Raw genomic sequence first — 23,566 nt, 5'->3', positions numbered from 1 at the left:
GTGGGCATTCCTGTTTCAGGAGCTGGTGGGTAGAGGGCGGGTGGTAGGAAGCCAAGGGGTCGAAGGCAGCATCCAGGGGGAGTTAAGCTTCAGGCTGCTTATGAGTTGCCTAATACCTGTGGAAACAGAAAACTGTCACACCAGCCTGTCTGTGGCTGAACACTGAGACTCTGGACCAGTGGTTCTCAACTTTCCTAACGCTGCAACCCTTGAATACAGGTCCTCATTTTGTGGTGACCCCCCCCCACAACCATAAAAGTATTTCATTGCTGCTTCATAACTGTAATCATGCTGCTGCTATGAATTATAATGTAAATAGCTGGTATGCAGGGTGTCTGATATGCGACTCCTTTGGGGGCTGTGACCCACAGGTTGAAAACTGCTGCTCTGGACCATGACTGTGAGGGAGGTTAGGCGGGCTCCTCTTCCCGTCTCCCTTACTTGGCCTTTTCTGGGTCTGGCTGCCACATAACAGCCTCAGGTAGCTTGGGAGAGCTCAGGGGACAGTCTTGAGGGGCAAGGTTGGAGCAATAAATACCCCACTCCACATACAGTGTGCCAGCCTTGACTCCAGCAGGGGGAGCTGTGGGCTCTGCAGGAAGCAGCTGCATCCACCCAGGCCCCTTAGGCGGCTAGGATCTACAGGCCACTCAGACACACCCTATGGCTGGCCATCCCAGCCTTGTGCTTGCTTCCCGAAGATAAAAAGATAACTTTTCAGGAGAGAAGAAAGAGGGGCCACTTGTTGTCCACCATGCCAGATAATAAATTCCTCCCCTTTTCCTACAGGTGTGACAGGCTCAGTGGGGTTGCCTGGACCTCAAGGTGCCCCTGGGTTTGATGGTGCCCCTGGCCAGAAAGGAGAGACTGGACCCTTTGGACCACCTGGTAGGTCTTTACAGCAGAAACAGCAGGTCCAGGCCTGAGAGATAGTACTGCCAGGCTACCGAGGAAGCCCACGTCTTAGAAAAGATGTGTTTATAAGAGAGCTAAGGGTTGCTGCTGTTGATCAGTTAAGGTCTGTGCTTTCCACAGGAGCTAAGAGGGCAGGCCCCTGTGGCTTCCTAACATCCCAGTGTCCCACAGCTACAAGAATTCTGTTTCAGCCATAGCTAGTACTGAGTAATGTCAGTGTTTGTCCCAAGGCCACTGGTATGGGCTAAACTTCACGGGCCTTCATGGAGAACAAGACTTAGATGACTGTGTCACCATGATGGCGCTGATGACAACACATCAACACCTGAGCAGACCTGGGCCAGCATGTTGTTTAGCTGCCCCAGGGAATGCAGGGCCCAGGGCCTGAGAACTTTCCTGAGACCATGTTCATACTCAGGCTTTCAGATGAAAGTAAAGCTGTTTGAATGATTCTGTAGTGACCCTCCACCCCCCCACACACCCCACCCCCCACCCTCCACCCCCCTCCCTGCTCCCCCTTTGAGGAGCCCAGAATTCTTCGTGAATGGGGCAGGGGTTGCAGTGGAGGCTGCTTTTTTTTTTTTTTTTTAAACCTCACTGGAGAGTATGTCTCTTGCCACACTCTGGGCTCATGAAGCCATGCCAAGGTAGAGTGTGGAGAAGGGATTGCCCCCAGGAGGAGGAGGCCTGCGTTTACTTAGTTCTGCCCTTTCCTTAGCGTTTGTTTTGTGAGGTGAGGCGTCAGACACTTCTGCTACTCTTGGGCAATGCTGATAGCTACAGTTCCTTGGAGACGGGTTCTGGGGGGCTCTGGAGGGAGCTGGATGGTGACTAAGGCACTGGATTTGTCTTCTATCCTACAGGTCCAAGAGGGTTTCCTGGTCCACCAGGCCCCGATGGGCTGCCGGGATCTATGGGTCCCCCAGGTACCCCATCTGTGGACCATGGCTTCCTTGTGACCAGGCATAGTCAGACAACAGATGAGCCGTTGTGTCCACCGGGGACCAAAATCCTTTACCATGGTTACTCCCTGCTCTATGTGCAAGGCAACGAGAGGGCCCACGGGCAGGACTTAGGTAAGATGCTGTTCTCCCCGTGTGACACGTGGTGGGTTCCCAGCTAGTGACACGTGTCCTTGTCTGTTTACCACAGTGTGTTGGGCCAGGTAAGCAGCGTCTCCTGAGCAGGGCTGGTCTGTGCCCCTTCACTCACACATAATGACCGCCTCCGTCTGTGCAGCGTTTATAAAACAGGGCTGTCTGTTCTTCTAGAAATATACCGTGTGGTTCTAATGGAGGCTCTCGGGATCTTCTGTTCCGCCCCCTTCTCTGCCGAGTTCTTTTGACCCATTAGGAAGCCACATATAGGTGCCCACTATCTTCATGTGCTCCAGGGTTCCTTCACCAAGTTATGCCCCAGAGTTGTAGCCGATGACATAGCTGAATAAAGTTAGAACCATGGCACGGCGACAGTGTGTTCTACAGTCACACACGCAATGTTCCTCCCAGATCAGACTTCCCTCTGTTGGCAGCACGTTTCTTTTCCTCCGACACCTCCGCGTTGCTCTTTTTCCTTCTTACCCAGTCCATTGAAATCATTACTGTGGCCCACCCGGTCTGTTTGTGTCCTTCCTTCTGATGAGAGTGTCCACCTTAGCAGTGGCATGGGTTGACTGCGTGGAGCAGGCTCTCACTTCCCTCTCTCTGCCCTCCCTGGCGCAGGCACGGCTGGCAGCTGTCTGCGCAAGTTCAGCACGATGCCCTTCCTGTTCTGCAACATCAACAACGTCTGCAACTTCGCCTCCAGGAACGACTACTCATACTGGCTGTCCACGCCGGAGCCTATGCCCATGTCCATGGCGCCCATCTCTGGGGACAACATCCGACCCTTTATTAGCAGGTGAGCGCAGAGGCACGAAGGAGGAAAACCGGTCCACTCTCGGCCTTGACTGTCTGCCTTCCCAGTGCTGGGGTTAAAGGCGTACACCACCACGCTCTTTTTCTTTTTAAATGAGATTTAGTGTGTGTGTGTGTGTGTGTGTGTGTGTGTGTGTGTGTGTGTGTATGCACGCACACGCATGTAGGGGTCCTTTTGGCCAGTGACACCAGATCCCCCTAGGGCTGAGTTACAGGCGTTGTGAGTCACCTGGTGTGGCCCCTGGAAACCTCTCCTGGGTCCTTTGCATGTTCTTAGCTACACTAATTCATCTCTCAAGATCCCAAATGTCCTTTGTTTGTTTGTTTTTTCGAGACAGGGTCTCTCTGTGTAGCCTTGACTGTCCTGGACTCACTTTGTAGACCAGGCTGGCCTCAAACTCACAGAGATCTGCCTGCCTCTGCCTCCTGAGTGCCACCACGCCCAGCTCCAACTGTCCTTTTTTAAAGGGACGAATCACAACCCACTGAATGGGCGCACGATGGCTGCACACCTCACCTGCCTGCGGTTACCTGGGTTGGCTAAGGTCACTCAGAATGTCGGTGTTTACACCTGACTTCTCACCTTCAGCCTCTTTTGCTGAGTCATACGTCGATTCTATTTTTAAGTGTTTGAGACACCTCCTTGCTGCTTTTCCACAGTGGCTGTGCCCTTGGCATTCTGACATATTCCCACCAGCCATGCACAAGGGCTCTCTCCCCTCCCCTCACATCCTCAGTAACACTTGACGTTTTCTGTTGTGTCTCTTATAGTAGCCCAGTTGTGACATGAAGGCTGTGGAACTGTAGTACTGAGCATATAATATATCTCATCTGCTTATGGAGTGCGTGTGCATAAAAATTCTGCAGATCTGTTTCTGCTCAAACATTTCTGTGTGATCCCCAGTCCCACAGAATTAATTATGCCGTTGTAAAGCCCTGTTCCACCCAGTTCTGCCCCCTCACGTCCCGTGAGGCCATGACACACCCATTGAGAATGTGTATGTCTCTGGCTGAGTGATTCCTAAATTAAGCTCCCTACTGACATCTGGAGTGTTGTCAGCTCAGGAGCCTGCCTGGTGAGAAGTTAAGACAGGATACTAATGGGTGAAAAGTATGAGATTGTCCTGTTTTTGCCAATTTCCATCAAATTGAAAGTTTTATCATTCAGCTGTACTGAGAAGTAACAGAAACACAGAGTTGGAGAAACTCATTTGGCTAAAACTTCCCTTTATGCATGCAGCAGCATTAAAGACAGAGTGAGTTAGAAATCAGGAGTTTTCCTTAGGGATTTAAGAGGAAGCACCAGGTATGTCCGTATACCCTTTCAAGGCCGCTCCCAATATACAGCCCAGGTTGGCCTTGAACTTGAAGTCTTCACGCCTCAGCCTCCTCAGTGCTGGATTGTGGGTCCATTTCACCACACCTGGATCTCCACAATCCCTTTAAAAACAGGAGCACAAAGACAGCCCTTACCAGAGGGACACTCGGAGGACCACAGGCTCACTGTGCGTGTGCACCCAAGTCTCTCATGACAGCCTTATTCATTCATTCATTCATTCATTCATTCATTCATTCATTCATTTTGGAGCTACCAGAAATTTATTGTATTGGCCTTAGGCTGGAAACTGTCGTATATTCACTTTAGGAGTGCACAGAGCACCCACCACTTCACACACAGGCTCCTGCGCAGACTGTGTTGAAGCAGTAGAAGAAGAGTGAACGTCTCTTAACGTCTCTTGTGGTTTCCTTTTTTAGCTTTCCTTGGAAAACAGGTAGAAAATGATTATCACATTTCTGTCCCTTGGTTACTGGTCTTAGTTTGGCTGCAGACACAGGCCCCAGGGGGACTGTGTGTCTCGGGTGTTCTCTTGTCGGTGGATGTGTCTCTTTACGGGGCTCCTGGCTCTGTGAGCACACCCAGGACTCGGCATTTCAGATCTCTTTATGTCCCTACAGCTTGAGGGGCCATCCAGGCCTCACCCCAACCATAGCCCCTCAGCCCCACACATGCATCTTCAACTCCCTGTTGCAGGGATGTGGCCTCCTCTCCCAGGCGAGAGTTGCTTTAACAACGGTTTCCAGCAAGGTCTCAGGACTTCCCGGCTCCTTCTCTCCTGTGGGAAGGCCCCAAAACTTAATTTTAGAAACACTGACACAAATCTTTCCTTTCGAGTTTTGAGCCAAAAAGGCGGCAGCTGCTGTCTGTAACCTGTTGGCTACTGTCTCTGAGTGCTTTCGCTAGCTGTCTTCAGATGGGAGCGGCCACTGAGCCACAGTTTAATCACCTGAGTGGAGGGACCACTGGTTAGAGAGTCAGGGAAACTGCAGATGGCCTGGAGCTGTGGCTCCAGCTTCTTCAGACATACAGGCAAGGAGGCCGCCAGCATCACGCCAAGTCCCTGACAGCGCCTTCTCTGGCTGTCCTGGAGCACAGAGCTGCCCTCTCTTTGCTGGGAAGGAGGGCGCTGTCCTTAGCTGTCCTGTTTCCCATGCCTGAGAGGCGATGGCGGCAGATGGGCAAAATGATTTCAATTTACAGTGGGTGGTGTTTAATGGAACCTCTTAATTCATCTGCATTTGTGTGAATAGAGAGCATGCACACACACACAGGCACACACCACACACACACACATGCACACACATATACACACACACACACATACACACATACAGGCACATACACACAGCACAGAACACAGAGTGACTAATCCAGCCGCCCGCCCGCCCACTGCCAGTCCATCCACATGCAGAACTTGTGTAATTATTCACACGTTTGCACTCATTTAGCAGCGTGGCTAACACTCTCTTCACTCTGTGACTGGAATGTAATTATTTTGCCGCTGCTGTTTGTGTTTTTTAAGCAACATGCTCCCCCACCATCAGGAGCTCCCTTACTTGAGCGAGCTTTAGAACCCTGTGTGGGCGGGTGGTTTTCACTGGTCCTGGGGCATGGTGCCATGGTTGGGCTTGAGCCAGCCTGGCACGGGAGGGACCTTGTCTTGAGGCCGGCCAGATCAGTGTGTCCCTCTGACCACTTCTATGACCCAGCCTTCCCATCATGCCTCTTACAGAGTGGGCAGTTAAAAAGCAACTGCTTTTGAATGGAGTGTTTTAGGACAGAGATGGACGTGCCAACGAGAGGAGGCTCCCAGCCTGACTCTCAGCACTGGCCACGTTATTCACGTTTGAATAATAATGAATTATTATTCATCGCTGAGCCAGGAGGAAGAGGGAGGGAAGGTGAGGGGGTGGGCCATCCCTAGGCCTCGCCCACACTGAGTGTCTGTCCCTCCCTTCCAGGTGTGCAGTGTGTGAGGCACCAGCCATGGTGATGGCGGTACACAGTCAAACCATTCAGATCCCGCAGTGCCCCAACGGTTGGTCCTCACTGTGGATTGGCTACTCCTTCGTGATGGTGAGCGTTTGAAAGACCACATCTCTGTGCCCTATGTGCCTCCGGCTTTCCCAGATCACCCTGTGCTGAACACAGTGCGGAGCCTGACCTGTCACTCCTGGGGTCCCTGCTCCTCTGTGTTGGAAGCTGCTGCCCACCATAAGCAGGGAGCTCCTCAAGTGTGGGTGTTCCACAGTCACGTGGCCAGCACCAGGCTGCCCAGCATCTCCCTAGCATTATTCACACAGAGAAGCTTGAAAGCAGACCGCATCAGGTGTGAGGGAACTTGGCCATTGCCTGTGAGCTTGCGATGCTCTGGACCTTGGCCAAAGGACAGTCTTCCCAGGCTAATACCCAGGATGCGCCTGGGCAGCGAGGCCCACTCTCCTATCACCTGGCTGTTTCAGATTTTAACGCCTTTCATCCTTACCTTTGAAAAGCCGGTTGTTTCAGGGACAGTTCCTTATGTGATTTTATTGTCACAGTCCTGGCCCAGTAAGAACGTGGGTAAGAATTTACCAGCTCCAAGGAAGCGCCCTGCACAGACATCTTTCTCTTTAAAGCCCCTGGGCAGAACCGAGCCCTTTACCTGACCCATAAAGTAACATTCATTAGCCTTATTACTTGGCAGGAAAAGAGCTTCCTGGCTACTTTCTAGGAAAGCTGGGTGCCGCTCTCCCACTGGGAGGAGCTGGCGTTTGGTTCCTGGCATTGCGTGGAAGCCTGAGCGCCCAGCATGGCCAGCAGGCCTGGATGGTGCAGCATCGTGGGTGTTGAGCAGCTTTTTGGGCCCAGAGTTGGGGAGCCTGGGGGCCGAGTAGGGGAGACTTGTGGCCTCAGTGAGGTGACTCCCTGGCTCCTTGCTAGAGACAATGAATCTGTCCCTGGGCCCTGGGTGGCGAAACCTCCGGCTCATACCTCATGTGTGTCTCGCAGCACACCAGCGCCGGTGCTGAGGGTTCTGGTCAAGCCCTCGCCTCCCCTGGGTCCTGTCTAGAAGAGTTCCGAAGCGCCCCATTCATCGAGTGCCATGGCCGAGGGACGTGCAATTACTATGCAAACGCTTACAGCTTTTGGCTCGCCACCATAGAGAGAAACGAGATGTTCAAGTAAGTTAGAACTACCTACCCTCTGGCCCCTTGGGAGCCTTTCTCTCTTGTCCTCTATGACCCCATCACATTAGAGCCCTTTCTGCATGAGCAGGTGACCTGTATGACTTTTAAAGGGGAACAGAGGTGATGGGTCTGGATTCTCACATTGTTGGGGGAGCTGAGAAAGAGTAGAGGTCATCTGCTGTTTCTGTACATGGATGTGCTAAAATGCTATAAAAAAAAAAAGCAGCTGAAATCTTGGAGCAGGACGTGAGACATCCCACCCGCTTTTTGGCTTCACCTCATGTCATGAGTGGCAGCTCGTTATTCCAGGTTCACCGCTTATCCTGTCATCCAACAAAATCTAATGCGCACTTGCCGTTTGTTAAATAGTATGGAGAAGGGTAACAGCCCTCCATACCCTGGGGAAGGCTCCATCCTTACTGGAGGCAGTGGGAAGATAAATATAGCGCAAAGCATAGGAGGGTCCTGCGACCCAGGGGAGGCTTCTGCTGGGCTCTGGTGGGCTCCTGCGTGTGGATAATGTCTAAAACATCCCCATGCTGCCGAAGGGTCCTCCACCCCAGGGCATGCCTGCTCAGAGTGCTTGCCATTGGTGTAGATGGGTGTGTCCCTCAGGGAGCTCGGGGCTCGAGAGAGACACACCTGACACACTTGAGTTTCCGATGCTCCATGGGCTGATACTGATGGTGTAACTCTGTTGTGTGACAGGAAGCCCACGCCGTCCACCTTGAAGGCAGGGGAGCTGCGCACGCACGTCAGCCGCTGCCAAGTGTGCATGAGGAGAACATAGCGAGGCCTGCCTCCGCCGCCGCCGTCACAACATGGTGCTACTCCCTCCTCCTTCTCTTCTCCCTCCTGTTTTACTCTTAACAGCAACGAACCCTAGAATTATATCCTATGTACCTCACTGTCCACTATGAAAACCATAAAGTGCCTTAGGGATTGGCGTAACTAACACACCCCGCTTCGTTGGCCTCTGTTTGCTGAAGGAGAAGGACAGACAGCGAGCGACAAGCTCTCCATAGTGGCGTATACCAAATGGCACTCGTGATCAAATAAAAGATGAATTGCCTTTTGCAATCCAGTGCACTGATGTGTGAGGCGAGAACTCCATAGAGAAACCCAAAGGTGCTAGGGGTGCGCGGTGCTCTCCACACAGCCCACAGCCCGTTTCATCCTGTCACCCCAGATGTGAGTGTCTGTCTATACCACTGTCCTGTGTTTTCAAATCAGGTCCCTCGATGGGCTGTGCAAAAAGCAGTCAAGGAAACTGGTTTCTTTTACCCTTTACATGGAATTCCATCTTTTCAGCCCCAAACACGAACTCATGCCCTGTGTGGTACTACGCAGCTGCTTTTGTGAAAGTCATGGCTTTCCTGTGGAGTAAAGATGGTCCAAAGGTAGACAGAAAATAAATAAATATATATATATTAGTAATTTATATAGGTGTCAGCAATTAGGCAGGTCAAGTTCTAGCGTAGAGCCCAATTGTTAAATAAAGTGTACTTCGTCTTCCTCTCCCGAAGACTGTGCTGTCCCTTCACAGGGTTTCCAACGCCAGGCCACCAAATGTGAAACACCAGCTTCCCTCATTTACTCCCAAACCAAAGAGGTGTATTGCCAAAGCCAATGCCAAAGCCATTCAGAAACATGGTGTCCATGAGAACAAGCCCCGTGCTTGGCACTTACTGCTTTTGCTCCGTAGTAAGTATCTTCAGGGTTTTAAACACTAACCGCAGACTGAGCAGCCAAGGCCTTTGTCAGCATCCCTCATCCTGCATCCTGGCAGCATCTCACACCTGAGCACACACAACAGGCCAGTTCACAGCTTCTCGTGAGCTGCGTCACAGCTCCTGCAGGGAGTGGACAGGCCGCAGGAGGGCAGACTCGGACCACTGTGCTTGAAGTGACCTTTCACTAAAAGTCCCCCCTCAAAACGTTCTTAAGACTACTAAGGCCTTCTGTGTAATTTCCTTAAATGTGTATTTCTTAAGAATTCAAATTTGTAATAAAACTATTTGTATAAAAATTAAGCTTTTATGGATTTGTTGCTAGGACTGCCACTGAAACATTAAAAGGAAAGTTACCACACATACCGCTAATAAACCTGTGAGCTTTGCTGCGTACCGTACAGCATTTTTATTTTGTATTTGTTCAAACAAGAGTCCTGAACTGGGTGGGGTTAACTTACAGTAGTTAACTACAAAGCAAGAGACAGCCCTCCCCTCCTTCATTGCTTTGTCAGCCCAGGCATCCTTAGATACGAGGCAAGCTTAATGACTAGAAATACATATCCTGCTATTGAAATTGCATCCACCAGCCCTTATATCAGCGAGCACATTTCTGTGATTGAGAGGACTGGACCAGAAGGTGGCATTTGAACTCATCGGAGGTGGTCAGGCCACATCCATGCTGGAGAGGTGACTTGGTGAGAGGTTGTGGATTTCCAGCATACGCATACAAAGTCGGGTTTGGCGGCACATGCTAGGGATGCCTGTGGTTTGCCAGTCGGCTGGATTAGGGAAGTCAAAGTTAAAAAAGTGGCTGTCTCAAAGAGAGAGAGAGAGAGAGAGAGAGAGAGAGAGAGAGAGAGAGAGAGAGAGAGATAGAGAGAGATAGAGAGAGACAGACACACAGAGAGAGAGAGAAATTTAAAAATATCCTGGACACTGACTTTCAGTTTTCACATGTGCACATAAAAGCGTGTGTACACACATACAAACACATGTACAAAAAGAAGATTGTGTGTGTGTTAGGGAGAGGGAGAGAGTCGCAGTAATTTTGTTTGTTATTCGAGACACTGTCTCACTACATAGGCCCTTCTGGCTGGTCTGGAATTCTCTCTGTAGACCAACAGGCTGGCTTCAAACTCACAGAACCCACCTACCACCTCTGCCTCCCAGCACTTGGATTAAAGGCATGTGTCACCACACCAGCAGGCTTCCGCTTACCTGGGGTGGAAATGCAGTCCGCGTGGGATGGATATGTTTTTCAGCTTTCATGAGAAGAGTTTTGAAATGTTGCTGGTGAGCTCACCTGGCACAGCTGTCCTGAGGATGAACTTAGGATAATTTATGAGCAGTGTTTACTTACAGGGAAGATAGGGTCACGGGAAAACGCTGTGTAAAGATAAAGCAGGAGCCCATGCTGTGGACGCCAAGCATGATGCTCTGAACACTCACATCACTAGATCCAGGACGCAGAGGGAGATCTGGCTTTGGTCCTCCACCCTTTTGTCTTAACTGATGGATAGAGTTCTTTGTGCTTCCCTCTGTCTGGGAGGATGGAGGAGAACACCAAATAACTAGGCTTCCTGTTCCCATAGCCAAACCATCCCATAGTTACATCACCCAAACCCCTCCAGCTTTCTGCAATGCCCCCCCCCACCCCCCCTGACCATCCACCCTCAAAATGAGCGCTGTCAGACATGTTCGCCGGAAATCAATTGCTTCTAGATGTATGGGAAATAGAGTCGGTTTAGTTTTCAAAAGAGCGTGTGTGGCATTAAGTACACAACTTAATTATGTTAACATGCGAGTATCTGATCTGACTCATAGCCACCTAGCGGGAGGTCATCATTTCTTTACTAGGTTGTTTAGTATCTGTAATTTAGCTGCCAATAGGTGCAAGTTCATCTTAGGGATTCTTCAGTCTGTTTCAAACTACCTCACTCCGTTTTCCATGCCAAACTGTCTTAGTTAATTCCAAAGTAAATCTTTTTTAAAAATAATATTTACATATGTGAGTGTTTTGCCTGCATGTATGTACATGCACCACATGGGTGCTTGTGCCTTGGGGTGCATGGAATCTCCTGGCTCTAGAGTTTAAGGGTGATCGTGAGCCACCATCTGGGTCCTGGGAATCAAACCCAAGTTCTATGCATGCAACAAGTGCTCCTTGCCACTGAGCCATCTCTCCAGCCCCTAAAGAAAACCTCAACATCCCAGAGTCCTCTCACCTGTGTCTCAGCATCCCAGAGTCCTCTCACCTGTGTCTCAACATCCCAGAGTCCTCTCACCTGTGTCTCAACATCCCAGTGTCCTCTCACCTGTGTCTCAACATCCCAGAGTCCTCTCACCTGTGTCTCAACATCCCAGAGTCCTCTCACCTGTGTCTCAACATCCCAGAGTCCTCTCACCTGTGTCTCAGCATCCCAGAGTCCTCTCACCTGTGTCTCAACATCCCAGAGTCTTCTCACCTGTGTCTCAACATCCCAGAGTCCTCTCACCTGTGTCTCAACAGCCCAGAGTTCTCTCACCTGTGTCTCAACATCCCAGAGTCCTCTCACCTGTGTCTCAACATCCCAGAGTCCTCTCACCTGTGTCTCAACATCCCAGAGTCCTCTCACCTGTGTCTCAACATCCCAGAGTCCTCTCACCTGTGTCTCAACATCCCAGTGTCCTCTCACCTGTGTATTTCCCAGGATGGCTTAGCTCATTCTAGTTTCCACCAGTTACCTCCTCATCTTAGTGGCACTGGGGTCTCTGGGGATCTAGGATGTCTCAGCAGTGGGCTCAAGTCACTCCTGTGCAGTGTGGCACTAGGCCTGGGTCATCTTGGGCCTGGTTTGCCTACCTGGGCCTGCAGGGTGCCAGACTGGTGGGTGTCTCAGGCTAGCTCCCTGTGTGGGCCCCATGGTACTGACTGGTGGGTGTCTCAGGCTAGCTCCCTGTCTGGACCCCATGGCACTGACTGGTGGGTATCTCAGGCTAGCTCCCTGTCTGGACCCCATGGCACTGACTGGTGGGTGTCTCAGGCTAGCTCCCTGTGTGGGCCCCATGGCACTGACTGATGGGTGTCTCAGGCTAGCTCCCTGTCTGGACCCCATGGTACTGACTGGTGGGTGTCTCAGGCTAGCTCCCTGTGTGGGCCCCATGGCACTGACTGGTGGGTGTCTCAGGCTAGCTCCCTGTGTGGGCCCCATGGCACTGACTGATGGGTGTCTCAGGCTAGCTCCCTGTGTGGGCCCCATGGCACTGACTGGTGGGTGTCTCAGGCTAGCTCCCTGTGTGGGCCCCATGGCACTGACTGGTGGGTGTCTTGGGCTAGCTCCCTGTGTGGGCCCCATGGCACTGACTGGTGGGTGTCTCAGGCTAGCTCCCTGTGTGGGCCCCATGGCACTGACTGGTGGGTGTCTCGGGCTAGCTCCCTGTGTGGGCCCCATGGCACTGACTGATGGGTGTCTCAGGCTAGCTCCCTGTGTGGGCCCCATGTCACTGACTGATGGGTGTCTCAGGCTAGCTCCCTGTGTGGGCCCCATGGCACTGACTGGTGGGTGTCTCGGGCTAGCTCCCTGTGTGGGCCCCATGGCACTGACTGGTGGGTGTCTCAGGCTAGCTCCCTGTGTGGGCCCCATGGCACTGACTGGTGGGTGTCTCAGGCTAGCTCCCTGTGTGGGCCCCATGGCACTGACTGGTGGGTGTCTCAGGCTAGCTCCCTGTGTGGGCCCCATGGCACTGACTGGTGGGTGTCTCAGGCTAGCTCCCTGTGTGGGCCCCATGGCACTGACTGATGGGTATCTCAGGCTAGCTCCCTGTGTGGGCCCCATGGCACTGACTGGTGGGTGTCTCAGGCTAGCTCCCTGTGTGGGCCCCATGGCACTGACTGGTGGGTGTCTCAGGCTAGCTCCCTGTGTGGGCCCCATGGCACTGACTGATGGGTGTCTCAGGCTAGCTCCCTGTGTGGGCCCCATGGCACTGACTGGTGGGTGTCTCAGGCTAGCTCCCTGTGTGGGCCCCATGGCACTGACTGGTGGGTGTCTCAGGCTAGCTCCCTGTGTGGGCCCCATGGCACTGACTGGTGGGTGTCTCAGGCTAGCTCCCTGTGTGGGCCTCATGGCACTGACTGGTGGGTGTCTCAGGCTAGCTCCCTGCATGGAGCCCATGGCACTGACTGGTGGGTGTCTCAGGCTAGCTCCCTGTCTGGATCCCATGACACTGACTGGTGGGTGTCTCAGGCTAGCTCCCTGCCTGGAGCCCATGGCACTGACTGGTGGGTGTCTCAGGCTAGCTCCCTGCATGGACCCCATGGCACTGACTGGTGGGTGTCTCAGGCTAGCTCCCTGTCTGGATCCCATGACACTGACTGGTGGGTGTCTCAGGCTAGCTCCCTGCATGGACCCCATGGCACTGACTGGTGGGTGTCTCAGGCTAGCTCCCTGCGTGGGCCCCATGGCACTGACTGGTGGGTGTCTCAGGCTAGCTCCCTGTGTGGGCCCCATGGCACTGACTGGTGGGTGTCTCAGGCTAGCTCCCTGTTGTGGCCCCATGGCACTGACTGGTGGGTGTCTCAGGCTAGCTCCCTGCGTGGACCCCATGGCACTGACTGGTGGGTGTCTCAGAGTTCTTGTTGTAGTGTCTGGTGTCACTATCACTCCATTGTTGTAGTGTCTGGTGTCACTATCACTCCATTGTTGTAGCGTCTGGTGTCACTATCACTCCATTGTTGTAGTGTCTGGTGTCACTATCACTTTATTGTTGTAGCGTCTGGTGTCACTATCACTTCATTGTTGTAGTGTCTGGTGTCACAGTGTCTGGTGTCACTATCACTCCAGTGTTGTAGCGTCTGGTGTCACTATCACTTCATTCTGGCCACAGAGTAAACAGCCCCCGACTTCCATGGTCTTGCAAATGCATGTCCAGGTTTCCTCACAACTCAGGGTATGTTCTTGGCGAACATTCTTTGTGCCATTGAAGACGTGGCTCCCATTAGGGTTGGGCCTGTGGTGGCCTGCACTTCTGTTGGAACCCATCTTTTACGGTCCTGTCAGTCTCTTACCCACCGGTGGCTTCGCCTCTGGAGACGAGGGATGATGTCTCCGGAGAGGTGGTGTGTATCTTCTTTACAGTTGCAGTTGGTGCAGCTCTTACTCCCTCCTGCGCAGCTTTAATGCTGGGCATGGCGATTGTCCATGCACCCCATCTTCCCGCTGCGCTGACTTTTCTCATGTCTCATAATTGTTTGTTTATTTTTTTTCTCCTCTGAAATCTACTTTGTTTGCTATCGAGACAGCCACCTTTTCTCTGGATCTGTGTCCTGCTGGTGTGGCCTTTCTGTTCTTTTACTTTTTCTCCTGACCATGCAACTGTATTTGAAGTGAGGTTTTTTTTGTTTTGTTTTGTTTTGTTTTTTGTTTTTGTAGACGCCATATGGCCGTATCATGGATTCCAAATCTTTTCTGGCAATCTTTGTCTTAACTGATGTGATAGACTGCTTTTATGTCTAATTATTGTTATATTTGGATTTGTGTCTCAGAATTTGTTTACTTTTTATTTGCTACCTCTGAGATTTAGTTCTTCTTTCCTGTTGTTGTTGTTTTTTTTTGACATTTCAAGTATGCATATTGTTTGATATATTGACATATTTTTAAACCAAAAGTAAAAAAATAGTTGTTGTTGTTGTTTGGTTTCTTTTAAGACAGGGTCTCACTATGTATCTCAGGCTGGCCCATAACTCAGAAAGGGTCTCGCTCTGTATCTCAGGCTAGCCTAGAGCTCAATATGTAGCTGACAAGTCTCAGACTTGTAGCAATTCTTCTGCTTCTGTCTCCCAAGTACTTGGATTGCAGGAGTCACCCACCCCACCTTAAGAACAATTTTAAATTTATCAGACATTTCTCAATTTTATTTTCTCCCTTTATTCCTAATATTCATGGTCTGTTTCTAGAAAAATCCTTCTTATAGCTAAAGCACTTCCTTCAGAGCAGGGCTGCTGGAGAGGGTGGTCCTGGTTCCCCATCAGCTGAAACGATCTTTATTGCATCTTTCCCAAAAGACAGAATTCTGACACCTCAGTTCTCTCAGTAACTCTCCACTGTGGTTGTCTTCCCTTCCCCTGGGCCCCGAGGTTTCAGGCGAGGACCTGCGTTCCTCCAGGTCATCATCACTCCCAGGGCACGGTGAGAACCTGCGTTCCTCCAGGTCATCACTCCCAGGGCACGGTGAGACCTGTGTTCCTCCAGGTCATCACTCCCAGGGCACGGTGAGGACCTGCGTTCCTCCAGGTCATCACTCCCAGGGCACGGTGAGGACCTGCGTTCCTCCAGGTCATCACTCCCAGGGCACGCCACTGCTCTCTGGCTGCTGCTAAAGCTCCTCACTGCCTTTGTCTGTAGATTTGTGCCTTTATTCTGCTTTTGGTCATGGGTGTCCAGTTGCTCACGTAAGCTCCAGGTCGCAAGTTCTACTTCACCTGTGGGGTGTGAGGTGCTGACGCCCGGTCAGTTTCCACAGTGCTGTCCAGATCTGTCACGTGAGGGGGTCACGTGAGGGCTACTCTCAAGGAGCGCCTACTAGGTAACAATTCTGGATCCTCAAGCCCTGAGCCTCACCTGCTGGCCTCCAGTGAGGGGCTTAATCCTAACATGGCTGATGACAGCATTGGGGAAACAAGTGCAGGAGGGAGAAGGCGGGGGTAGGGGGATGAGACAGGAGGCCAGGGAGAGTCAAGCATCAGGTCCGTTCTTTGTGGAAGATCCCATTCATTTGGGAGCTAACTTGTTCCATTAGGCGAACACTGATTCTGTCTGTGATGCGATTGCCTCCTGCTACTGTCCTATCTGGGACTTCCTGGCCTCCCAGCATCATATTTGGGGACCAAGCATCCAACACATGAACCTTGAGATAACCCACATCTAGCAGGCCTGGGCCATTTGCATTCAGTCTGGCCAGCCTGTCCACTTGAAGAGAGGGATGCACATGCTGAGCTCTCAAAAATAGCAGGGTGATGTGTGAAACCGGAACAAATGACTGAACTTTGCCCTCTCTACATTTTATGTTTTCTAAAAGGATGCATTTATTTAATTTGTATGTGTGTATATGTGTGTGTATGTGTGTGTATGTGTGTGTATGTGTGTGTGTGTATGCATATATATGCATGTATATGGCGTGCCTGTGCGTGTGCTAATTCGGGCACAGAATGTTCTCTTTCACTCTCCACCTGTTCCTCTGAGCGGGGTCTCTTCCTCCACCTGGGGCTATGTTTGTTCAGCGAGGCTAGAAGCCAGTTAGCCCCAGTGATCCCTCTGTCTGTGTTGATGGGATGTCTGACTTCTTACATGGGGGCTGGGATTTGAACTCTAGTCCTCACGACGGTGCAGCAAGCACTCTTTACTACTGAGCCATTTTTCTACCGGACTTTTAAGGTCTGGGTGCACTATGCCTGGGCTCCTGTAGCTCGCTCTTCCTGTACATCTGTCCGTTGTGTATTTCTACAGACAGCCCATGCCCGCTTCATACTGGAACCCTCAAATTCTTGACCGTCCTGCTCATCCTGTGTCTGGTTCCAAAGACAATCGTGTCGTAGCCAGGGAACTAGAAAAATCACAGTTCAGACAGAAGTCGTACAACACTGAAGCCGTGTGCTTGCCCAGCAGGAGTGAGTGAGGCCCTGGATCCCATCCCTACCACTATGAGAAAATAGATCCTGACCATTCCACATGCAAACTACAAAAGAGGCTAGAAATCTGCATGATTTAGGTCATTTTGTTTGAAGTTTTTCGAAACCAAAACCATAAGCCAGGAGGAATTTACAGGAAGAGGAAAAAAAACAAACCCAGACTATCTGCCCTCATCCAGCCTTCCTCCACTCAGCTTCCATCTGTTTCCTCTGCTTTCTATCACCCACCCACCCACCTACCCATCACTCACCTACCCGTCACCCTTTCACTCATCACCCACCTACCCATCACCCATCTCCCCATCACCCATCTCCCCATCACCCATCTCCCCATCACCCATCTCCCCATCACCCATCTCCCCATCACCCGTCTACCCATCACCCGTCTACCCATCACCCATCTGCCCATCACCCATCTCCCCATCACCCATCTACCCATCACCCATCTACCCATCACCCGTCTACCCATCACCCGTCTACCCATCACCCATCTACCCATCACCCATCTACCCATCACCCATCTCCCCATCACCCATCTCCCCATCACCCACCTACCCATCACCCACCTACCCATCACCCGTCTACCCATCACCCATCTCCCCATCACCCATCTCCCCATCACCCATCTCCCCATCACCCACCTACCCATCACCCACCTACCCATCACCCATCTACCCATCACCCATCTACCCATCACCCATCTCCCCATCACCCATCTCCCCATCACCCACCTACCCATCACCCACCTACCCATCACCCATCTCCCCATCACCCATCTCCCCATCACCCATCTCCCCATCACCCATCTCCCCATCACCCATCTCCCCATCACCCATCTCCCCATCATCCACCTACCCATCACCCACCTACCCATCACCCACCTACCCATCACCCACCTACCCATCACCCATCTACCCATCACCCATCTACCCATCACCCATCTATCCATCACCCATCTACCCATCACCCACCTACCCATCACCCACCTACCCATCACCCACCTACCCATCACCCACCTACCCATCACCCATCTCCCCATCACCCATCTACCCATCACCCGTCTACCCATCACCCATCTACCCATCACCCATCTCCCCATCACCCACCTACCCATCACCCATCTACCCATCACCCATCTACCCATCACCCATCTATCCATCACCCATCTACCCATCACCCACCTACCCATCACCCACCTACCCATCACCCACCTACCCATCACCCACCTACCCATCACCCATCTCCCCATCACCCATCTACCCATCACCCGTCTACCCATCACCCATCTACCCATCACCCATCTCCCCATCACCCATCTCCCCATCACCCATCTCCCCATCACCCATCTCCCCATCACCCATCTCCCCATCATCCACCTACCCATCACCCACCTACCCATCACCCACCTACCCATCACCCACCTACCCATCACCCATCTACCCATCACCCATCTACCCATCACCCATCTATCCATCACCCATCTACCCATCACCCACCTACCCATCACCCACCTACCCATCACCCACCTACCCATCACCCACCTACCCATCACCCATCTCCCCATCACCCATCTACCCATCACCCGTCTACCCATCACCCATCTACCCATCACCCATCTCCCCATCACCCACCTACCCATCACCCATCTCCCCATCACCCATCTACCCATCACCCGTCTACCCATCACCCATCTACCCATCACCCATCTCCCCATCACCCACCTACCCATCACCCATCTACCCATCACCCACCTACCCATCACCCGTCTACCCATCACCCACCTACCCATCACCCATCTACCCATCACCCACCTACCCATCACCCATCTCCCCATCACCCATCTCCCCATCACCCGTCTACCCATCACCCATCTCCCCATCACCCGTCTACCCATCACCCACCTACCCATCACCCATCTATCCATCACCCGTCTACCCATCACCCACCTACCCATCACCCACCTACCCATCACCCGTCTACCCATCACCCATCTACCCATCACCCATCTCCCCATCACCCATCTACCCATCACCCATCTACCCATCACCCACCTACCCATCACCCACCTACCCATCACCCATCTACCCATCACCCGTCTACCCATCACCCGTCTCCCCATCACCCATCTCCCCATCACCCGTCTACCCATCACCCACCTACCCATCACCCATCTACCCATCACCCGTCTACCCATCACCCATCTCCCCATCACCCATCTCCCCATCACCCATCTACCCATCACCCACCTACCCATCACCCACCTACCCATCACCCATCTCCCCATCACCCGTCTACCCATCACCCATCTACCCATCACCCATCTCCCCATCACCCATCTCCCCATCACCCGTCTACCCATCACCCGTCTCCCCATCACCCATCTCCCCATCACCCGTCTACCCATCACCCGTCTACCCATCACCCATCTCCCCATCACCCATCTCCCCATCACTCGTCTACCCATCACCCACCTACCCATCACCCATCTACCCATCACCCGTCTACCCATCACCCATCTCCCCATCACCCATCTCCCCATCACCCATCTACCCATCACCCACCTACCCATCACCCACCTACCCATCACCCATCTACCCATCACCCGTCTCCCCATCACCCATCTCCCCATCACCCGTCTACCCATCACCCGTCTCCCCATCACCCATCTCCCCATCACCCGTCTACCCATCACCCGTCTACCCATCACCCGTCTCCCCATCACCCATCTCCCCATCACCCGTCTACCCATCACCCGTCTACCCATCACCCGTCTACCCATCACCCGTCTCCCCATCACCCATCTCCCCATCACCCGTCTACCCATCACCCACCTACCCATCACCCACCTACCCATCACCCACCTACCCATCACCCATCTACCCATCACCCGTCTCCCCATCACCCATCTCCCCATCACCCGTCTACCCATCACCCGTCTCCCCATCACCCATCTCCCCATCACCCGTCTACCCATCACCCGTCTACCCATCACCCGTCTACCCATCACCCGTCTCCCCATCACCCATCTCCCCATCACCCGTCTACCCATCACCCGTCTACCCATCACCCGTCTACCCATCACCCGTCTCCCCATCACCCATCTCCCCATCACCCGTCTACCCATCACCCACCTACCCATCACCCATCTACCCATCACCCGTCTACCCATCACCCATCTCCCCATCACCCATCTCCCCATCACCCATCTACCCATCACCCACCTACCCATCACCCACCTACCCATCACCCATCTACCCATCACCCGTCTACCCATCACCCATCTCCCCATCACCCGTCTACCCATCACCCATCTCCCCATCACCCGTCTACCCATCACCCGTCTACCCATCACCCATCTCCCCATCACCCGTCTACCCATCACCCGTCTACCCATCACTCATCTGCCCACCATCCATGTATCCACCACCCACTCTCGCATCATTACTCATACCCACTCTTCCATGCGCCCATTACTCATTCATCTATCTATTCTCCCATCTGTCTCATTGTTTGCATTGCACACACCTATCTGTGTTTCAGGTGCTAGGGAAAGTGGGACTAAATAGCACCCTGCTCCTTACTGTGTTCTGTGAGGAGAAAAAAAAGTCACCGTAGAACAAAGGGACAACTTGTCAGATGTGAAAATTAGGTCGGAACTAAAAAAAGTAGTTACACAACAGGAAGCAGTGGACCTGAGGGTTGGGTTGGAAATAAAACCAACCCCTTTCATACTTCACAGTGTTACCAAAGAGGAGAAGAGAGATGGTATTAACTCAGGGCTCAGCCAGGCAGTGTGCACGGCAGTTCTTCCTCCACGTCAGCCTGCACTGTATTTCTGCATTTTTTTTTACAGGCTTACCAAAATTGCTTTGAGTATGATTCCATTGTTTAACCTCACTTTACTTGAATTACAGATGCTCTGATTTAATTCCCACAATGCAAAGCTGCATTTTATTTTCTTAGACTTAAGATGACCTCACCACAATAGTCCAAGTGCCCCGAAAGTGACTTTCCAGTTTGAGGGTTTTGTTGTCCCAGCCTTTGCAGCTCCAGATCTGAGAGATCTGCAGGGAGGGAGGAGTTCTCTGAGCCCCTCATCTTTATTTTCACCATCATCTTAGCTGCATTTGGAGCTATTCTGTGTCTTTCTGCTGCTGTTGGCTTGAGGGAAGAAAGTTACAGATTCTCTCTCTTTCCCCCTCCCCTTCCTTGCCCCTCCCCCTCTGTCCAATTAATCTAACGTTCATTCGGCAGACTCTTAGTTTACAAAGTAGTAAAGCCCTCTCCCTTTCAAATTTAGAATTACATGGATTTATCTACTTTGCAGCGAATGTAGGTATCTCAAATTTCCCTCTCTTCCTACAAATCACACCGGAGTCAAACCAGCAACGTAAAGATAATTTTTCATATATTAGGAGAAAACTTCTGGAAAATTATTTTTTTCTATCTATGCAGCATAGGTGTCGGCGGTACAAACATGAGTCTCCTGCCTCTGGCTGTGGGACGGCTCTCTGGGCTGGGAACTGCACCGGAAAACAGCCCTTTGTTCCTCCCTGGACGTGCTTCTGGTCCTAGGCAGCTCCATACAGGACAAGCTTGGAAAGGCTCAGACTCCAAGGCCGTGGCAACCCTTCTTCAGGTTTTCCTTTAAACCTCCCCAGGTGTGCACACTACTCTAAGCTCTGTAGTGAGGAAGGCAGGTGGCACCTTAGACATTTCTTTCCCAACCCTCACCTACTGTGGGGATGCGAGCTGCCAGTTAGTTCAGTGCGTTGTGAGCGCACAGGTCTGACCAGCTCCTTGCTGGCCCTCAGACCACCGCCCTCAAGCCTCACTGAACTCATAAGTTGTCCTGCAGCGCAGGAACAGGATAGCTGAGCTAGCCAGCCGCGTCTGTGGAGTTTGTCTAAGCTACAAGGATACAGGAACACACCTAGTCTGAGAATAAAAGTCTCTAGGATGTGGATTAAATCCAACCCCCACAAGGGGAATCGGTCACCTACGTGCACCTGTCCCAGGGGCAGAGCATGTAGATTGGGGACCGAGTGGCCTGCGTGTCCCTGCTAGGGCGGGGATGCACAGGGACAAATGCGCGCGTGGGGACTCAGTAGCCTGCGCACATTTGCGCAGGGACTCCCGGAGAAGCAGTGCTGCAGCCCTGAGCGCGTGTTGCGTCGCAGCTGAGTCACCTCCCCGCAGGCCCCGCGTGGGGAGCGCTTCATCTCACACCCCACTTGAGCTTCCTGAGCTGCGCCGGCCCCCGAGGCCGATCCAACGCCTCACCCGGAATAGCCGCGCACACCCGCACCACCGCGCACTTGTGACGCTGACTCACCGGGAAACTGAGTCACTCTCCCGCCACCAGGAAGTGCCTTTTTTAGTCTGCCAGTCTGAGCGAGGTTGCGGTGACTTCGAAGATTCAATTCTTGCAGATCATCAACTCACTGCGGAGGCGTACAGGCTTGTTTTCCATTTTCCCACGCGATTCTCTTGCTGCGGGCGAGTTTGGCACAGCGTGTACCTGGGCGCCGTTGGAGTGCGGAGGGGGCGGCGGGGACCAGTCAGCTTGCTGACGCGGACGTGGATGGGAACTTTAGGCGGTCCCTAAGTGGTCGCTACACTCCAGTGACCATGTTGCCTCAGGGATGGAAGGCAGCTATGCTATTTTCCAGAATCACGTGCAGGTGGCGCCCTTGTCCACCTGGTGTCGCGCTCAACCCCGCCAGAAGGCACAGGAAACACAGTAAAAGATAGGAAACGGGTTGTTGATCTATGCACTGCTTTGGAAGGAAAGTGAGGGAGAGTTAGACAAAATTGTGAAAGTGCAGGGAGAATACGGGTACCCATAGTAACGGTGGGCCACGTGTTGCTGCGTTTCTGTGGGATGTGTAGAGATCTTAAGGGCTGTTTTGCTGCTCTGAAGAGAGTTGAAACAGCTTGCTTAGGGCTTGGGTAGGAGCTGCCCAAGGCACCCTTCCCCCAGGGAGCACAGAGGAGGGGGTGAGGACCCGAGGCATCCGTCCTCAGGGCCTCATGGTCCAGCTTCTTAGAGGGGAGTGTTCTCACCGTCCGCAGCTCTTGGTGCGAACGAAGAGTGTAAGAGATGATCACGTACCTGGATTTAGCTTTCAGGTTACCTTGAAGGGTGTGTCCCACTGTGGATGCGTGACTTCCTTAGTCACAGAACAAAACAAAGCCACAAATAAATCAGTGAACTTACAGATGCTGGTGGGGACACTAGGGGTTATGGCAGACGGCGAGCTCTCTGCTGTGGGCTTCCAATACTAACTGATCTATCTGATCGTATAGCTCTGGGGTCGGTGAAGCTGAGAGCCTGCTGAATGCCATCCGAAAGACCCACCCAGCGGTGGCAGGAATGCCTGACACCGATCAGATATTAGGTCGGTATCAGTGGGTCATAAGGGGACTGAACAAAGCCCGGGAGCTACAGCTTGGCTCTGTCAGTCAGGTGATTTGCTCATTTCCAACAGATGTGGCTTCCCCAGAGGATTTCAGGTTAAGGAGCTGATGCTTGCCTCACCGGAGACCAAGAAGCACATCCAACCTTTGTGGACATCTTTGTGTGTGTGTGTGTGTGTGTGCGCGCGCGCACACACACACACACACATGTGCGCACTCCAGTATGCATGCAAGTATACACACGTGTACATGATTGCGTCTATATGTATTGTGATCTTCATGTGTGTGTGTGTGTGCTCCAGTGTGCATGCAAGTATACACATGTGTGCATGATTGTGTGTGTTGTGGTCTATGCATACGTGTGTGTGTGTGTGTGTGTGTGTGCGCGCGCGCGCGCGCATGTGTAGAGG

At 52.4% G+C, this 23,566-nt stretch overlaps 1 protein-coding gene and 1 long non-coding RNA gene across 3 annotated transcripts in view; one reads left to right on the top strand and one right to left on the bottom strand.

The window, feature by feature from the left end:
• COL4A1 (collagen type IV alpha 1 chain) overlaps positions 1-9,373 on the top strand; it is a 109,503-nt gene extending 100,130 nt beyond the window's left edge. Inside the window, exons 47-52 of the mRNA XM_084759271.1 lie at positions 790-888; positions 1,779-1,991; positions 2,637-2,814; positions 6,132-6,246; positions 7,162-7,334; positions 8,049-9,373. Of these exons, the coding sequence (XP_084615397.1) occupies positions 790-888; positions 1,779-1,991; positions 2,637-2,814; positions 6,132-6,246; positions 7,162-7,334; positions 8,049-8,130 (860 nt within the window). The 3' untranslated portion in view covers positions 8,131-9,373. The remainder of the gene's footprint in view (positions 1-789; positions 889-1,778; positions 1,992-2,636; positions 2,815-6,131; positions 6,247-7,161; positions 7,335-8,048) is intronic.
• On the bottom strand, positions 2,821-22,455 carry LOC311584705. Of its 2 annotated transcripts, none has more exons than XR_014774975.1 (4): positions 22,072-22,455; positions 10,523-10,615; positions 10,292-10,401; positions 2,821-4,945 (listed from the first exon to the last, which is right to left on the bottom strand). It is a non-coding gene; the product is annotated as an uncharacterized lncRNA (long non-coding RNA). The 2 variants fall into 2 exon arrangements; XR_014774976.1 differs by lacking the exon at positions 2,821-4,945 and adding an exon at positions 9,491-9,884.
• Positions 22,456-23,566: the final 1,111 nt, after the last annotated feature.

The sequence above is a fragment of the Acomys minous genome (genome assembly GCF_964271855.1).
Source record: "Acomys minous genome assembly, chromosome: 15".
Classification (NCBI taxonomy): Eukaryota; Metazoa; Chordata; class Mammalia; order Rodentia; family Muridae; genus Acomys; species Acomys minous.
Note: the sequence above shows the minus strand (reverse complement) of the source record. Positions and strands in the feature narration are given on the sequence as shown.